This window comes from Oratosquilla oratoria, chromosome 3, assembly GCF_046742065.1.
Source record: "Oratosquilla oratoria isolate Oo_2021 chromosome 3, ASM4674206v1, whole genome shotgun sequence".
Lineage (NCBI taxonomy): Eukaryota > Metazoa > Arthropoda > Malacostraca > Stomatopoda > Squillidae > Oratosquilla > Oratosquilla oratoria.
The window spans coordinates 79,792,807-79,810,558 of NC_134779.1; the positions used below are offsets into that span (position 1 = coordinate 79,792,807).

General features: G+C 37.3%; 2 protein-coding genes across 5 annotated transcripts in view; both read left to right on the forward strand.

The window, feature by feature from the left end:
- Positions 1-9,124: 9,124 nt before the first annotated feature.
- The window catches only part of YL-1 (Vacuolar protein sorting-associated protein YL-1), a 45,097-nt gene continuing 36,469 nt past the window's right edge, over positions 9,125-17,752 (forward strand). For 2 of the 4 annotated variants that reach the window (XR_012966257.1, XM_076182802.1), the window contains exons 1-4: positions 13,608-13,971; positions 14,105-14,250; positions 14,576-14,705; positions 16,840-16,933. Coding sequence is in view for 3 of the 4 variants with exons in the window: in XM_076182802.1 (XP_076038917.1) it covers positions 14,117-14,250; positions 14,576-14,705; positions 16,840-16,933 (358 nt within the window). In the remaining variant the exon portion in view is untranslated. Of the gene's footprint in view, positions 9,256-9,399; positions 9,774-13,607; positions 13,972-14,104; positions 14,251-14,575; positions 14,706-16,839; positions 16,934-17,752 lie in introns of those variants that run through there. The other 2 variants (XM_076182809.1, XM_076182822.1) reach the window with 2 other exon arrangements.
- LOC143024062 (uncharacterized) lies at positions 9,767-13,584 on the forward strand. Its single transcript, XM_076182791.1, has one exon. The coding sequence runs from the start codon at positions 9,783-9,785 to the stop codon at positions 13,581-13,583; it is 3,801 nt and encodes a 1,266-aa protein (XP_076038906.1). The 5' UTR covers positions 9,767-9,782; the 3' UTR covers position 13,584.

The following is a 17,752-nucleotide window of genomic DNA, read 5'->3' on the forward strand; positions in this document are numbered from 1 at the left end:
CACCCTTACGAAAGTGTCCCCCAAACACCGTCACCACTGAGGTCATTTCAGAATAATTTTGAATACGTTATATATATATATATATATATATATATATATATATATACATGTATATATATACATATTTATATATACATAATTCATGGTTATATAATGTGCCTTTTTTTTTCATTTTTCCTTCCCTAGCTACGTTTCTCAGAATGTGGCGATGATCCATATAACACATTATAACGTTTGTGTCACTAAATGAATAGAAAAATTGACTATGTCCTATCTAATCCTGTATCAAGAGATCCACGAAGCTTCCAAGGTTGAGAAATACTGCAATAATATACTGTATACATTCCCGGTGGATATACAAGAATACTTTTTTGTCATGACTGCTCTCTGCTTGAGATTCTTTTGGTCCTTATTTCGATCATTTTCTAACGCTTCCAGGTAGACGGTGAAGAGTTCTGACAAAACCAGCAGTGAGAATCTTTCTAATGAGTATCTTATATTGACGAGTCCTTTTCTTCGTTTAAGTCATTGTGTTGCTTTTCTTTCATCATTATTCCCAATTTCTCTTTGTATTCTCTGATTTTATCAATGGAGCTGCTGGTGCCTAATGTTTTTGTTTTAGACCAGGGGTTCCCAAACTTTTCAGCTCATCGATCCCCAAACTATTAATTCACGAATTATGTCAGTTTATTATTATAATTATTATTATTATTATTGGTGTTGTTATTGTTATTAATGCTTATGATATTATTATCATAGTTGTTATTATCCTTATCATTATTGTTATTATTACTATTATTCTTATTATTATTGGTATTATTATACTTCTAGTTATCAATAGTGTTATCATCATTTTGATCTGTTATAAAAGGTCTAAATGACAATATTCATCAAGGCGATGGTGTTCCAATAATGATACAGATACTTTCACATATACATAAACATAAGTGTTTTAGAATAAATATTTATGTTATATATTCTTTATTATATTACAATAAGAAATATTCAAGCCATTAATATTACACAAGCTCGTCATCTTGATGTTCATTCACGATGTGGTTGTGTGTATGTGAGATTCTCCCTACATGCACAGAATGGGGAGGATTTTCGACTCAGAGTGAACTGACATGGTTTTTCTTTAAGTTTAGATATTGGTTGGTTGATTATTCTCACTCTTTCAGTACGGAAAGAGAACAGGATCATTTCATGCTAACCATTTAATTTTAAAGACTGCCTTTCGACCCCATAGCAATCTACTGACCCCCTTTCAACCCCATGGATGGTTTCATCGACCCCCTAGCAATCTACTGACCCCCTTTCGACCCCTTGGCTATTTGTCGACCCCTTGGATGGTCTCATCGACCCCTGGGGGTCGATATCGACCACTTTGGGAACCCCTGGTCTAAGGTATGACATTTTATCCTCTGCGGGGTGCTTGTTTTGAACCTTTGTGGGTTGTCTTTGTGTGTGTGTTCTCCGATCCGGTGGCTCTATTTTTGTGATCAAATGTCTCCTACGTGTACGTTTCATGCTGGGGAGGAGAGAGAAATCATTCGTTTGTATATTAATAATGGGTTGTAAATCTTTTTTAATTACAGCCTCCAAGATGGTCACGGTCTCCCTCTGGGCAAGTGAATTTGTACACTACATGGGATTGACGTATTCCATGAGGTTTTGGGGCGGTGTGATTTCTCGGAATTAGAGATGTTTTCTTGTTCCTGTAATAAATGATGAGTGATAATTTGTTACCTTCTTTCGTGGGGGTCATATTTCTTTTAATAATGTTTTTATTATTATTTTCTCATCATCTTTGTATTTATTGGACATGTGGGACTTATAAAATATGCGGTGTGTAGTTCTTTCATGTTCTGTGGTAGTGTGATGAGGTTCTTGGTACCAGGTGTCAATAACTCATCTAAGTATAGAGTGGACTTCATTGTTGGAGTATCAGTTATTGATTAGTAGTTGGTGGGCTCTGTCTATTTCCTTCTGGGTATCTGACCAAGAAGAACAATGGCTAAGAGCTTTTCTAAAAAGGATGCTGATAATGGAGTCTGTCCTAGAATCTTATTTGCTTTCTCAGAGGCTGAAATGCACTGCTTGGATGATTTGAGATCGTTACTGATAATTACGTCGAGATCTTTTTCACTATTCACTTTTGTTAACGAATTTCCAAATGACTTGTAATCGTACTTACTGTTATTTTTACCTATGTGCATTACCTTGCATTTACTTGTGTTAAATTTCATTAGCCACTTTTCAGACCATTACTGTAATTTATCTAAATCTTCTTGAATATCTAATTGGTTTAAGTGACCATTTACCATTCCGCACAGTTTTGTATCATCAGCAAATTTGGAAACACTAGATTTTAGTTCATGGTCTATATCATTTATATATACTATGAATAGAAGTGGCCCAAGAACGGAACCCTGAGGAACTCCTGTTGTAACATTTTTCCATCCAGAAGTTTTTCCATTTAAAACAACTCTCAGTTTTCGATCATTCAACCAATTACTAGTCCAACTTAATAGGCTACCACTTATTCCGCGCGAAGCTCATTCAGTAAGTAGTCTTTCATGGAGGACTGTATCAAAAGCTTTTGCAAAGTCTAGATATATTTAATCTATATTGTTTCCTATGTCATAATTCGAGATAACTGTGTTGTAGAATTTGAGTAAGTTAGTTACGCAAGCACGTTTCCATCTGAAACCATGCTGGCTATCATTTATCAAACGGTTACTTTCTAAATGATGTTCGATAGCATCTCTGATGATAGTTTCCATTATTTTTCCTACGATTGAAGTCAAGCTTATAGGCCTATAGTTATTTGGTTTCTTTTTGTCACCTTTTCTTAATATGGGAGTAACGTTAGCTAGCTTCCATTCTCTTGGGACATCTCCGGATATGATGGATTTCTTGAAAATAATTTCTAATGGAACAACAATCTCATTTTTCATTTCCTTTAAGATTCTTGGATGCCAACCGTCAGGCCCTGGTGTTTTATTAACTTTGAGTTTATCTATACACCTTTTAATTTTTTCTTTTGTTATATTTACTGTAGTAAATTTACCCTAGACTTTTCACAGGTTTCAGTTTGGAGTTCACTTTGAGGTGTTTCGTTTATGAATACCGAGCTAAAATAATTGTTTAAAATATTACACATTCCTTCATTTGAATATTCAAGTTGACCGTCAGCAGATAATAGTGGACCAATGTGATTCCTAACAACCTTTTTATCTCTAATGTAACTATAGAATTCTTTGGGATTCTCTTTGGATTTATCAGCGATGTTCATTTCGTATTTTTTTTTCTTTTTTTTTAATCTCTCTGTATTGATACATAACTTTCATAGTCATTAGATGCACCCGAGCACTTATATTTCTTATAAGCCTGTCTCTTTTTAGCAATATTTTTTTCAGTTTCTTTGTCGAGCAGCTTTGGGCGAGCCTGATTTGGGGGACGTCTGTCCTAAGGAATGTATGAATCATCTTAGTGAGCGTATTTTGAAATATTTCCCACATCTGATCTACAGGTCTTTCGCTTAATTTTGCCTTCCAATCTGTAAGCTGAAGCTCCTGACGTAGTCCAATGAACTGAGCTTTACTGAAATCGGGTATTTTAGAAACACAAGTATCTATTCTAATTTTTTAGGAGTTTGAATCTAAGTTGTGGTCGCTATTTGCAACAGATTCACCGACTTCTACATCAGTTACCATGCTTTCGCGGCTAGTGATCAATAGATCGAGTAAGTTTTCATATCTTGTTGGCTCTTTTACATGCTGAATTAAGTAATTGTCACCAAGAAAATCAATCAAGCGACTACCTATATGGCCATGTTCAAGGGTCATCCAATCAATGTCAGTAAAATTGAAATCACCCATTATCAATAAATCCCGGTTGCAGAAACTAGACAGTTCTTGAAATAACAGTTTGTCGTCTTTTAACGATAATGTCTTTGGCCTATATATTACATCTACATTCATTTTTTGTCCATTTGTTTGGGTTAACTCAACCCACAAACTATCATATACATCCTGTTTCACTTTCTCTAAAACACAAGCATGAACATTGTTTTTAACGTACAACAGAACACCCCCACCTTTCTTGTGGTTTCTATCCTGATGAAAGTGTTTAAATCCCGCAATATTAAATTCAGCTTCGAACTCTGTACCATTTAACCATGTCTCAATTATTCCTATCGTATCGAGATTTTCGCTTTTGATATACGCCTGTATTTCCTGAAAGTTGTTCCTAATACTATGAGCATTAAAGTACATGGTTTTAAGAAACTCGTGATTATTTCTTTTTGGCACATTTTGATTTTCAATATCATGTCTTACATTATCATTTTGTTTTTTATTTATACCTTGCTCTATATTATTAATTGGTCCTTCATTGACATTCAATGCCTCATTAACATTTCTCCCATCAAAATTAACATTTCCCCCATCCCGGACATCTGGTTGATCACGGTCATCCGATCTCTTTTGTACACTTTGCCCCTCTACGTCACCGTGATTCACACCGGCCTCCCGTCGTTCATTGACATTCTGTCCGGTATCCCTTCCTAATATTATATTTTGTCCTCCAGTGACATTATATCCTACCGTGATATTTTTTCCTCCATTATAATTACATCCCATCGCGATCTTTTGTCTTCCACTGTCATTACATCCCATCGTGATATTTTGGCCTTCATTGACATTCTGTCCGACATCCCTTCCTAAAATTATATTTTGTCCTCCTCTAACATTATATCCTACCGTGATATTTTCTCCTCCAGTATCATTACATCCCATCGTGATATTTTGTCCTCCACTATCATTACATCCCATCGTGATCTTTTGTCCTCCACTGTCATTACATCCCATCATGACATTTTGTCCTTTGACATTACACCCCAATGTAACATTTCGTCCTCTACCGACATTATATCCTGAAATTATATTTTGTCCTATATTGGTATATTGTTCTACATTAATGCTATACTCTACTGTTTTCCTACGTACACTCTATTTTCCCTTCCCTTTGGGCTTCTACCCAAAAAAACGAACTTGTTCATTACCAACTCCAACAATGAGGTTTGTAAGAACATCTTTGCCTCTGTGGGTAAGGTGGATCCCATCAGAAGCGTAAAGGTCATGACGCCTGGAAAAGAGATACGCCGATTATTAAAATGTAAGATGGATTTGGTGCCTCTCCTAAGATTTCATGCAACCTGGATATCACTTCTGCAAAATTATTCTCAGTGTTATCGGGCGGTCTATATTTACCTTCTGCACGGTCACTAATTACCCCCAGTGCAGGGTATTGACACCGACAAAAAATGGCGCCTGAGATGTTAACAATTTATTGAATGTTCTTTGTACGTCGAGTGTGTCGGGCGGTTGTCTGATAAGGCTTATGTGAACTGGTAATGATACAGGTCAATCTGGTTTTTCCATTCTTCTTTTAATGCTGCTTTAAATTTATTAACGAGGTGGCATTCACTGTTGTCGACTCATGGCCTGACACAACTGACTGACGAGCCTACTAGGATAACAGGCACTTCCAGGTCCATCATAGATCTTGTCCTGATATCCGATTGTAATAAGATAACGCAGGCTGGTGCTTGTGATTATAGTCTTAGTGACCACAAGCTCATATATTGTACTAGGAAAGCTAGGAAGACGATTTACAATAAGGACAACACTGAAGCTTCGTGCCATGAAGCATTGCTCACGGGAACATTTTGTAGATGAACTGGGTAGTACTAAATTGTTCTGATGTTTATGAGGCCTGGTCTAATCTTAAGTACACATTTCTTACTATTATTGACAGAGTAGCGCCTCTCAAAGGTATACGAATAAAACAGAGGACGGAACCATGGATGACAAACGAGGTACTGGGTTTGATTAGAGATACAGATTTATTGCAAGATTTAGGGAAAGTAGAAAACAGGAGGACCATGATAGCTATCTATACTATAGGAATCAGGTGAATATTGGAAGGAAAAAGCCAAAGCTGATTCTTGTACTAACATGATGAACCAGAACAAACACGATCCAAAGAAGCTTTAGCAAATTCTGAAGACCCTAGAAGTTCACACTAAGCCTAGTAACAAAGCAGACAGGATAGGACTCATGATAAACGGCGAATTTAACTGATAAGAACACCATAGCTAACCACTTAAACTCCTTTTTTACAACCATAGCCAATAAACTAGTTCAATCCCTCCCAACGGGTTCTGGGAAGCTTGGGCTCGGGTACGTTCAGGAGTACTATAAAGATAAGTCCACAAAGTGTTTCCAATTACATCAGACCACCCAAGAAGAGGTGTTTAGATTACTGGCTAACATAAGTGCCAATAAGGCTACAGGGTTAGACGATGTTCCTGCGAGGTTTGTTAAGGATGGGGCCACAATTATAACTCCTCCAATAACTCGCATAATAAATTTGTCTATCAGTTCAGGATTTATCCCAAGCGATAGGAAAGGGGCTCGGGTAACACCTCTTGATAAGAAAAACGCAAAAGCTGAGGCAGGAAACTACAGGCCTGTTTCAATTCTAGGTATTATTTCCAAAGTTTTGGAACGTATCGTATACAATCAGTTGGATATCTACCTCAGGGAACGTAATCTACTATACGCCATGCAATCTGGTTTTAGATCGAACTACTCAACAGACACCAACTTAATAAACCTTTACGCTCTGATAATACAGGAATGCAAAAGAGGTAACTACACGGGTTTAGTTTTGTTGGATCTACAAAAGTCATTTGACACAGTGGACCATATTTTATATATAAAAAAAAAAAAATTAGGCATTAGGAGTGGCGAATATTGGCTGGTTCAAGTCCTACCCCACAGGTCGCAAACAACTTGTACAGGTAAATGGAGCCTGCTCAGGTGACAGATAACTTGTGGTGTACCACAAGGTTCAATTCTGGGACCGCTTCTGTTCCTGGTCTATATTAACGACCAAGATAAATTACCTCTTGTTTTGACACCAAGACATTATTCTCACTCTGACCTGAACACTGTGGTTGGGTTTTGATGCGAAGACAATAATTTCCGTTTTACCTAGGTGTAAAGACAGCTTATTATCTATGAGCCAGTTCTGGACTGATGACAGTTCAACACTCCGGGCTTCTACTTCAATTGGGTCCCTACTTGAGACAATTAGTGCGGAGTCGTCTGCATAGAGCAGTAACTTACAATTCGCCGCACCTAGGAATACCCTTGGATCAGTCCCTCTTAGGGAATGCCTCAACGGATAAGATTGTATCCAAGTGTTCGCATAAAGTAAAAATTTTGTACAGAAAAGCCAGAAATTTTAATATGGAAACAAGAAGCTTCTGGTTTCAGCCCTGATACAGCATCACTTTGAGTACGCTTGTAGTTCTTAGTACAGTAGTCTGAGCAGAAAAGAAAAAGTCTCGGCTACAGGTTGCATAAAATGAGATAATTAGATTTGTGCTAAATTTACCTCAACGTAGTCAAATTGGCATAGAAGAATTTAGCAAAGTAGGAATGTTACCTGTAAAATATCGTGTCCAGCAGCTGAAACTAAACCATGTTTACAATGTCGTTCATAATTCTGCTCCTTCATATGTGAGCTGTAATTTTACGTTTTCTGCTGAGAAACGAACCCGGAACAGTCAAGGGTCTTTTATTGTAACTCATGCAAGTTCCTTCACCAAAAAACAGCTTTCATTTCACAGGTGTTCAACTATGGAACTCACTACCTATGTCCATTAAACAGTCAGATAGCAAGGTTACTTTCAAGAAAAAAAGGCAAGGATTACTATATGTCTCAGCTCTGGACCGAGAACAGCCTTGATTTTATGTACTACTAGCCTAGTGAGGGGTACCAGATTCCATGAGTAATACCATCCAAATCTACGTTTATTCATAACTCTTCTGACCTCCCCTTCTGTCCTTCAGAGGTTTAACTTAGTATAACAATGGTTGATGTTCAAAACTGGTTTCCACCTTTGTTTTGCTCATCATAGTAAGGTATATGTCTCAGCTATGGTCCAAGAACAGTTATGATCTGATCATAATACAAGCCTGGTGAATCAGGGTACCAGGCAACAAGGTAATTGGACCTTTCCCTCGAACTCCTTGTTTTACTCATGCGAGTATCGGTCCCCTGTACCCTACTTCCGGTGCTCTATATTAAAATGTACTACTTCCTGGTGTTCAAACTAATGTGCAATTGCCCACTCCGTCCTGAGGTACAGGGAAATTTTGTAATTAATTAATAGGTGAACCAAGCTGCCTTGTAGCATATTGATATTGTTGATGTCCTGCTACCTCTATCCCGTGATACTTGATATTTACTCTTACCCTGGGATGGACCTCCCCTTTATTGTCCTACACTTGCTGCTACAGCTGTAGAATAATGTAGTATATAATTAATGGTACTACACTGATCTGGCACTCATACTGTTTTGGTACCTTTTAGCAATATTTTGTTATTCCTGATGCATAATGCAATGTTCGTTATTGTGATGGCGCTCACGTTTTGGTCTCAATATCCTATGTGTTACGAACATTTTATTAGTATTAGCAAATTTATATTAATGTTTGTGTCATATGTGTACTGATTGGTATTACTCATGACTATCTCTGGTCCCCTTAACCCCTATGTAGGATGTGTAACTTAGTGTAGAAAAAAAGTCTAATGAGGACCACAATGGAAATAAGCTCACATGTTTTTATGTGTTATCTTCGGCAATTGTAATTGTTATTTCAAACTATGTGTTCTTTTCATTATCTGCATTTCATGTATATTGATTCAGTGCCAAATAAACTTATTATTATCATAGCTTATTCCAAGCACTTTTACGACGGTGTTGTAAGAAATTAGTTCAGACTCCTATAGCCTGGGCAAACTGAAGCTTTAAAATATGACCTCGAGTTTACAGACTTTATTACCACCAAAGGATAATAATGATAATTATAATAATGATGATAATAATGACAATTATGTTGTCTCCCCTGAAATAGATATAGAAAGTGGAATAATAGTATTTTTCTATAAAACAGTGTGTTTCATATTTAGTGTTATTATATTGTTTTGATTAAATTTGTTGATTTATCTGGCTCCAAGGTGAAAATAGGACGAGGTAAATGATTCCCATGAATATATGATAGAAGCTAATTGTCAGTCTCGAGAGGAAGGAGTGCAAATGATCGGCTGTGCCTAATTTCCATCAGTTTGCTGATATTTGGGAACCGAAGTCCACATATCTTTGAAACAGTATTTGTAAGTAACCAAAGACGTATATAGATTAGTTTTTTATTTTATTATAGACCTAGGGGTGAGTAGTGCCCAAATATAACCGGTAGCTATCTGTAGGTGAGCGGCGAGCCTTGTTTATTTTGTATAACTACGCTTCTCGTTGCTTCATTGTTTAGTATGGCGAGTCGTTGTAAAGTAAAGACGGTTGTATAGGCAAACTATTTTGAAATGTGATAGTTACGCTGATGCTGATATGCATTTAATTTAGTATGGGAAGATACAGAAATCATTGAAGCATTAGTAATGGAATGGTGTAATGTGAATACTATATATGTTACTGAAAACACATGAATGAAAGAAAACGTTGGTAGTCCTTAGCTTAGCCTTAGCGCGCCTTAGCGAAACCTTTGGCTTAATTAGTGGCGCTAACATATCTCTTTGAGGGAAAATGATGTGCTTGGCATGAAATCGACATATGAAGGATCAACAACACCTAGTTATTACCCATGAAATCTAACCTCAGACTCCAAGTAGTGTAACAGGTTTGTAACATGGATGACAGCGGGTCGTGTCTCTTTGCTATAATGAAAGATAGTCTGAGCTCGGAAGAGAGCTCTTTTGAGGGATTTACTGATGCACAACTACAAAGTCATGTTAAACATGAACTACTTGATCATGATTCTATTCCCTTTGAGAATATTAAACGAAATCTGGCTGCAGCAACACTTAAAACTGCAAGGGATCAAGTTATTCCAGATCTTGATAGGAATCTGGATGGCGACTCGTATAAGGATGACTCTGACCCCTCAAGTGTTGAGCAGAATCAAAGAACAGTGCGGAGAGGAACTAAGTCATTACCCTTAGATGATGAAAACTGTGGTGTGTTAATTAAAGATACCTCACCACACAAAAGACATAGTTTAGATTCATCAATGAAAAGGAAGATAGAAACTCGTGAACTTGAAAGTCATTACTACTCAAACAGCCAAGATGTGATTATTAAAGATGACTACATTGGCAGGTTTTGTCAGACTGAGGGGATTGATGTAACTTGGTTAGAAAGTGGTGCTAGTTGTGATGCTCATGTTACTAATGGTCTTTTGTATGAACTTGATGAGTTTGCCAAGAAGATCTCTTGGGAACGGTTTTATGTTGCTATGTGGATTTTAAGGCTTCATAACATGCCCAATGTTGAACCAACAGATGAAGATATAAATAAAATTCACTCCACTCTGAAGAGACGTAAAGCACTGGCCACAACTCTGAGTGGGAATCGTATGGTTGAAGCAAAGTTAAATGATTTTGATAATATTATATTTACTCTTCCATCAGTTGAAGCTTCTCCATGTACTAGACTTCTTATTAAGCATGAAGTCAAAGCTGAACCAGAAGAAATGTATGTTGAACACATAGGAGGAAGACGGCATAAAGTGAAGAATGTCAGATATAGAAATGACACATTTGGGGAGGAGAATGAAAGGGTGTTTGGCGTTAGTGGAAGGGGAAGGCAGCGGAAACCGAGTGCTAAGATAATGGAGAACCTTGGGCTCACAGACTCTGGAGAAATTACTAAAAAATCAAGGAAGAAGAAAGACTTGCAGAAGAGTGGCAGTAAGAAAAGGCAGAGTTTACCAGAAGATGATGATGACATGAGTAGTGATGATGGCAGTAATAAGCATTTAGATACTACCCATGGAAGTGATGAGTCAGGAGCTGAATCATCTGAGTCAATGCCAGCCCCAAATGAAATTGGTGGTATTTTTAAGCCTTTATACAAGCGTCATCGGAGACAGGTTCTTTTTCCTAATGAAAGTATTGGTTTTTACTCTGAAGCACTGGGAATTACAGCAGAAATGTTAAATAGTGATAAAATGTATAATATAAAAATAAACAATGGTGCTATATATGAACTGCATTATTTCTATAGATATTACAAGGCACCAGGAACAAGGTTAGTAAGAGATATATATAGGATATGTGGTATTATTCCAGAAGTTTCCAGACTATTGGTTACTCAGGCTAAGATTGGTCAGTTAGCTACAAAAGACTGGGAGAAGAGGTTGGCAAGAAATCCCACTTTTGGATTCATGGATTTTGTTTTCCCGAGGCGCACCGTTCAGGAGCCGTGGGATTCATATGATAGTTTGGAGTACAAGAAACCCAAGGTTAGTGATTGTAGTGAGAGTGATGGGGAAAGTTTGCAAATGGATCAAGCTTCAATGTCAGAGACCAGTCCAGAAAAATCCACAAATGATACACCAAAGAAACTTCCAAAGCCAAAAGTTATGAAAAGAATTCCAAAACCTAAACAGACTACTAATACAACAGAACTAGTTAAAGAACTGGATTTATTTAAAGAGCTCACAGATACCAGAGGCATGGCTGGTTATGTTTCAAGAGGAGACATTGTGTGTTTATATCACAAATGGCGGCAAGAAAAGCTGAGAAACACAAATGAAGTGTTTGTAACTGATTTGCTAAAAGCTGTTGAGTCTTTGATGAGAGAGAGAGGTGTTGCTTTCCAACGCATTCCAGTAGGCGCACTCATGTCATCATCTGTTAAACTTTATGATGAGTTTTTCTTACAATGGGCAGAGGATAAAGATGATGCCAAGACCTACTTGAAAGAGGACTGGTTAGAAGACATTAAATATTTATGTTTTGTAGCAAAATCATCTCGGAAAAGTTCTGTTGAAGGAGATGCTTCAAGTATTAGCCCTGATCGTTGTGAAAGTGAAGGTGAAGTACATCCACACAACAGTGAAAGTGAAAACATGGGTAATTTTCCAAGAACAGCTCAGAGTGAATCTCAGGATGCTGTACTGACAGGAAGAAGTGAAAACCAGCTAGTGCAACCTCGAGTAGATGCCAGTATTAAGGGTAAAAACAAGAGAGCTGTCACAGAGAATGAAAAAGAAAATAAAGAATATATGGAGAAGCCTAGTGGTGTAAATAAAGATGATAGTGCACTTAGTAAAAGAAAGCTGAAGAATGAAGGGAATGTTCATTCAAAGAAGATTAGAAATGAACATTTGGATATATCTTTTAGTGACCAGGGAAATAAGCTATCAGATAAGAAGCCAAAAGCAATACCTAGCATTGAGAAAGAATCTACAAAACCAATGGGTGGTATTAGAACTGGAGAGGAGTATGAAATTGAAAAGTTACTTGACATGAAATGTGTCAATATTGGAGGTAAGCTTGTCAGGCACTTTAAGATTCGCTGGAAAGGATATGAGTCTGAAGAGGATCAGTGGGTAGAGGAGAGTGATATTGATGCTACAGGACTGATAGAAAACTTTATGAAAACTCATAAGAATGGAAAAGTCAAATCAGATCCTGTAAGTCCAGGTAAGGCTCTTGATGCTGTTACAGAAGCAGCCAAAGTTCGAGAAGAGTTTGCACTGACAAGACGACTACTTGTACCAGTTTTGAAAGCACAGAAGGGGTCATTAGCAGCACTTGAAACTATGTACTTCAATAAATCTTTGCCAAAAGTAAAGAAAACAAAAGGTGCACGCGTCACTGTGAGAGAGGTTTTGGAGTTGTATGATGTCTGGCGTAAGGATAATAGTAATTCTGGAACTTTGAATGTGGATAACCTCATAAGTGAGGTGAAACAATTGCTTAAATACAGAGGAATAGATGATGAAGGTCTTCATGGATCCATTCTTGGAGCCTGCCTGATGATGAACCTTGCTAAAATGCAAAAGAAGTGTGACAAAGAAAAAAATGAAATCCTAGACAGAGACTGTAGAGATTTTTTGGTTGCTGTTAAAAGTCACAAGGAACAAATTAGAGAAAAGATAACTAGTACCTCAAAGGAGGCAGAACAGGATAGTGACTTAGTGAAGAACACTGGTCCAAGTTCTGTTGCAGAAAATATTTTACGTCTTCGTCAGTTGGTGAGCCAGTTGCACAAGAGCCTGAAGCGTGCCAAACAGAACAAGGAAATAACTGTCAGCAAGTTAGATGCTATGCGGATTGAAATGGAAAAACTGCAGACTCTCACTAGTAAAGCAAAGGGGGACAAGAAGAATTATTATGCTTTACTGGAAGAAGAATTGAAGAATTTGAAGGAAGAACTAAACCAAATTGAAGAAGAAAACTATAATGATGTTGCGAATCTAAAGCAAGAGAAAGAAGAGATAGAGTTAGAAGATAAAGATACACACAGAGTTAAAGGAAATGCTCTGTATGTTGGCAAAGAGCTCATGAAAAGTGGTGTGCCAGCATCCAACCTTGTAAATGTAATTAAGAGTGTGGTGTGCAAGATTGGAAATAATTCTGTTAAACAGATTGATAATCCAGAAGACTTTGCCAAGCAGATGGCCCTTGCTAGTGACCAGTGATGTTTTGAAAACATTCCATAACAAACTTCTTTATATTGTTTGGAGTTGAAATTTTCCAGACTTTTAGAATGAATATGGTTTTAGCATTGAAAAATAGTTTTGACAATATACAGTGATAGGTTCACAATTTGAGGTATTAGCAACTTCATAAGGTTAATTGGGCATGCATGTATTCATATATACATGTACTTTGTGAATATGCATATGTATGGTGTCATTGTGCACGGAATGTATTCAGAAATGTGATTTGGAATAATAGGAAGAAATGTTCCTTTAAGTACAAATTAGAAATAGGAATATGTATATAGGTTTGGTACACGTGCTTGAATGTAGTAAAGGTGAAAATACTTGGAAGACAGTCAGCAGCATTATAGGATAAGACAGTCAGGTAATTTTTTTTATCAGATCAGTTCATGAACCATATTTTGGAAATTGGTTACATAATACTTAATAATTTAGTAAAAAAAAAAATATATATATATTAATAATGGGGTCACCAAATAATTTGTTTCTCTTTTCAGTGATTTAAGGCAATGGCAGCAGAACGAGCAAGACGAAATAATGCAGGAGCCAGTATGGCAAAATTGTTGGATGAAGAGGAGGAAGATGACTTTTATAAAACTACCTATGGGGGCTTTCAAGAGGAAGAACATGATGATGACTACCAGTAAGTAGTTTTACAAACATTTCGTATCTGATGATGAAATGGTGAATGTAAACCAGCTCCTGCTGTGGAAAATCTTTGTCTCACTGCATTGCTGTTGATCCAGGAAGTATAACCAAGATGCTGAGATGACAGGTGATTGAACCAGTTATTCTCTCCCTCTCTACTCTCTCTCTCTCTCTCTCTCCCTCTCCACTCTCTCTCCCTCTCCACTCTCTCTCTCTCCTCCACTCTCTCCCTCCCTTCCTCTCCTCCCCCACTCTCACTCTCCTCCACTCTCTCCTCCCCCACTCGCACTCTGTATTTCATTGAGCTGTAATCCTTTCAGGTCAGAGGTAGAACAAGAAGATGAAGTGGATTCAGACTTTAGTATTGATGAGAATGATGAGCCAGTTTCAGACCAGGAGGAAGAGCAGACCAAAAAGAAGCGAGGCAGACTTATCACCAAAGCATACAAGGTTGGTATGATTAGATGCATAACTGTTGCTATAGGTCAGTGAAGGCTATATAGATATTGAGTGCTTTTTAAGTTATGGTAATGGTTGAGTTGAATTGGGAGAGGTTGTCTGTCATGCTTAGAGCTAAGCTAGCTCTAGCCCACTTGGTAGATATGAAGAAAAAAAAATGCCCCTGCTGTTGGTGTGCCATGTCTTGCTGCATTGTTTCTGACCCAGGGGGTGGGCAGGAGACAGGGATGACCCTTCATCCACAAGGAGCTAAGATAAGAAGGGAGCAAGATTAGTCCTATATATATTTCCTTTCAAATTAACAATGATGGTCAGGTGAGGATTTGGTATTCACTCCACTCCAGACTACATTTCACTATGATAACATTCCTTGAGCTGAACAAAATTCACTGACATTAACCAGATTTTTTTTTTTTTTTTTTTTTTTTCTCTGTTATCTTTTTTACTTTCCTTTTCTCATTTCCTTACTTTTTCATTCTGTTGGTCTCCCAATACCACTACATTGACATTTCTCCCAAATCCCACTATGCACTTATTTAAATGTATCCAAAAAGCCTCCCTCTCCTCTACACTCTTCTCACTACCAGGTATTCACTTACAAAAACTCACATCTCCCTTCCCAGTTTCACCTTCATCCTCATTAACCTTAAAGAAACCTCCTTCCACTTCACTACACATCAAAAAGCCTCCCTCTCCTCTACACTCTTCTCACTACCAGGTATTCACTTACAAAAACTCACATCTCCCTTCCCAGTTTCACCTTCATCCTCATTAACCTTAAAGAAACCTCCTTCCACTTCACTACACATTTACCTATCTCTTCACTTACTAGTATAGCCACCCTTCTCTCCCTCATCCTCTCTACACTCCTGAGAACCTCCCAACTACACTCACAAACTCACACTTGCCCCTCCCTCTTAACTTAGTTTCACTCAATGCCAACACATCCATCTTCTCACAAACATACTACCTATCTCTTCCCTTTTACTCTCATCTTTACCACATCCACACACATTAAAAGACCCAAACCTTAGGGTACTGGTTGGAAAACTCCTAGACCCTCTTATGCCTTTATTTATTTTTTTAGCAATGTCCCCTGTGGGGCTACAGGGAGAAGGATGCCTAGTCTTAATCTCCATCCCATTTTTGCTGCCTCTTACAACTCGAGTGGGAAGCCTTGGCGGCAGTATTCTTTTCCCCCACCACAGACAGATTCTAGTACTCTTGTAAAAACTTGACTGCTCATAAAAACTTTCCTCGTATCCCATATTTCTGCAATGCCTCCCACAGTGCCTTTCTGTCTACCCTGTCATAAGCCTTTTCCAGATCCATAAAAGCTTAAAAAACATGCTTACCTTTTGCTAAAGGTTTCTCACAGATCTGTCTTACTATGAAATCTTAACCCCTACCTGTCCAAAAACCACACTGTTCCTCTTCTAACCCTCTTAATCAAAACTCTCATAAGCCTTCCCAACTACACTTAAACTGATTCCTCTGAAACTACTACACTCACACTTGTCCCCCTTTCCCTTGTAAAGAAAAATGATTTAAAGCAAGATTTGCTTCTAACCAAAACAGTATGGAATGGAAAGGAAAATGTTAAAAGAAACAATTACACCTTCATTCATTTCTGAGGGATAAAATACTATAGCACTTCCTGTTACTATCTAACTCAGCGTTTCTCAACCAGGGTTCCCCAGAACCCTAAGGTTCCGCGAAAGTTCCCTAAGGGTTCCACAAGAACAAGTGAGATAAGCTAATGCACTTTTGATTTTTTATTTAATTTCATATACGTAATATAATTAAACACGCATGACATATTCTTGGTTATTGTAATAATGTAATATAAACATCACCCTATCTAACCTATTATTACGATGAAAATAAAATGAGATTTTTTTTTTCTTTCTTTCTTTTCTTTTCTTTTCTTTCTTTCTTTCTATTTTTGCAGGGGTTCCTTGAAACATGCAATTTATTTTAAAGGTTACACAAGGGTAAAAAGGTTGAGAAATGCTGGTCTAACCAGTGATGCCCAATATCCTGGTGGTCAAAATGTACCAGACATGCCAGTGTTACACCTGTTGTATTTGTTTCAAATATTGATCATTTGTGTTGACACTTTTAGGAACCCAAACCTGTTTCCAAGAAGTCCCACTCATCACCCAGACCCAAAGAGAAACGCCAGAAGGAGGCACGTCATCATGATACCTCCAGTTACGGTGAGCCCTGTATCACTTGTCTGGTTGGAATATTCTCTGCACCCAGAATTTAAAGGGTGGCGATATAAATGTGTTTTGTTTTGGTATGTATGGTAGAGGGAGGGATTGACTGGCAACAGGAGGAAGAAAGTGATAGGGCTGTAGGAAAAGACGAGGTACAGCAAAGGATTACAAAGGCGGAGCATGCCGACAGGAGACCTTTTGATCCATATCTAGGTCGGATGCGGAAAAAAAAAATCACATTAATAATAAAACAATAAATAAAAACTATAATAATGTAAATAACAAATAAAATACATAAATAAATGCATAGGTATAGTTAAATAATAAACAAACAGGTAAATAGTAAATAATAATAAATTGACATATAACTAATAATAAATGAAAATCAGACAGACAAATGATAACAAAACAAAAACAAATAATATAAGATAAATTATAATCATTACAGCATCTTACTTAGGTATTTATCTAACTGATTCTTAAAGCTTCGAACTGAACTACATTGCACTACCTGTGCAGGAAGTTTATTCCATTCATTTACTACACGGTTGGCAAAGTTGTTTCTACCTACTTCTAAATTGAATCTATTTCCGGATAGTTTGAGACCATTGTTTCTTGTCTGATTCTCATTCAATGTGAAAATTTTGTCACTTTTGATGTTGTCAATTCCCTTTAAAATCTTAAAGACCTGTATCAAGTCACCTCTGAGTCTACGCTTTTTTAGGGAAAACAGATTCATGTGTTTTAGTCGATTTTCGTATGATTTATTTTTGATATTTGGAATCAGTTTTGTGGCTCGCCGTTGTACTTTTTCCA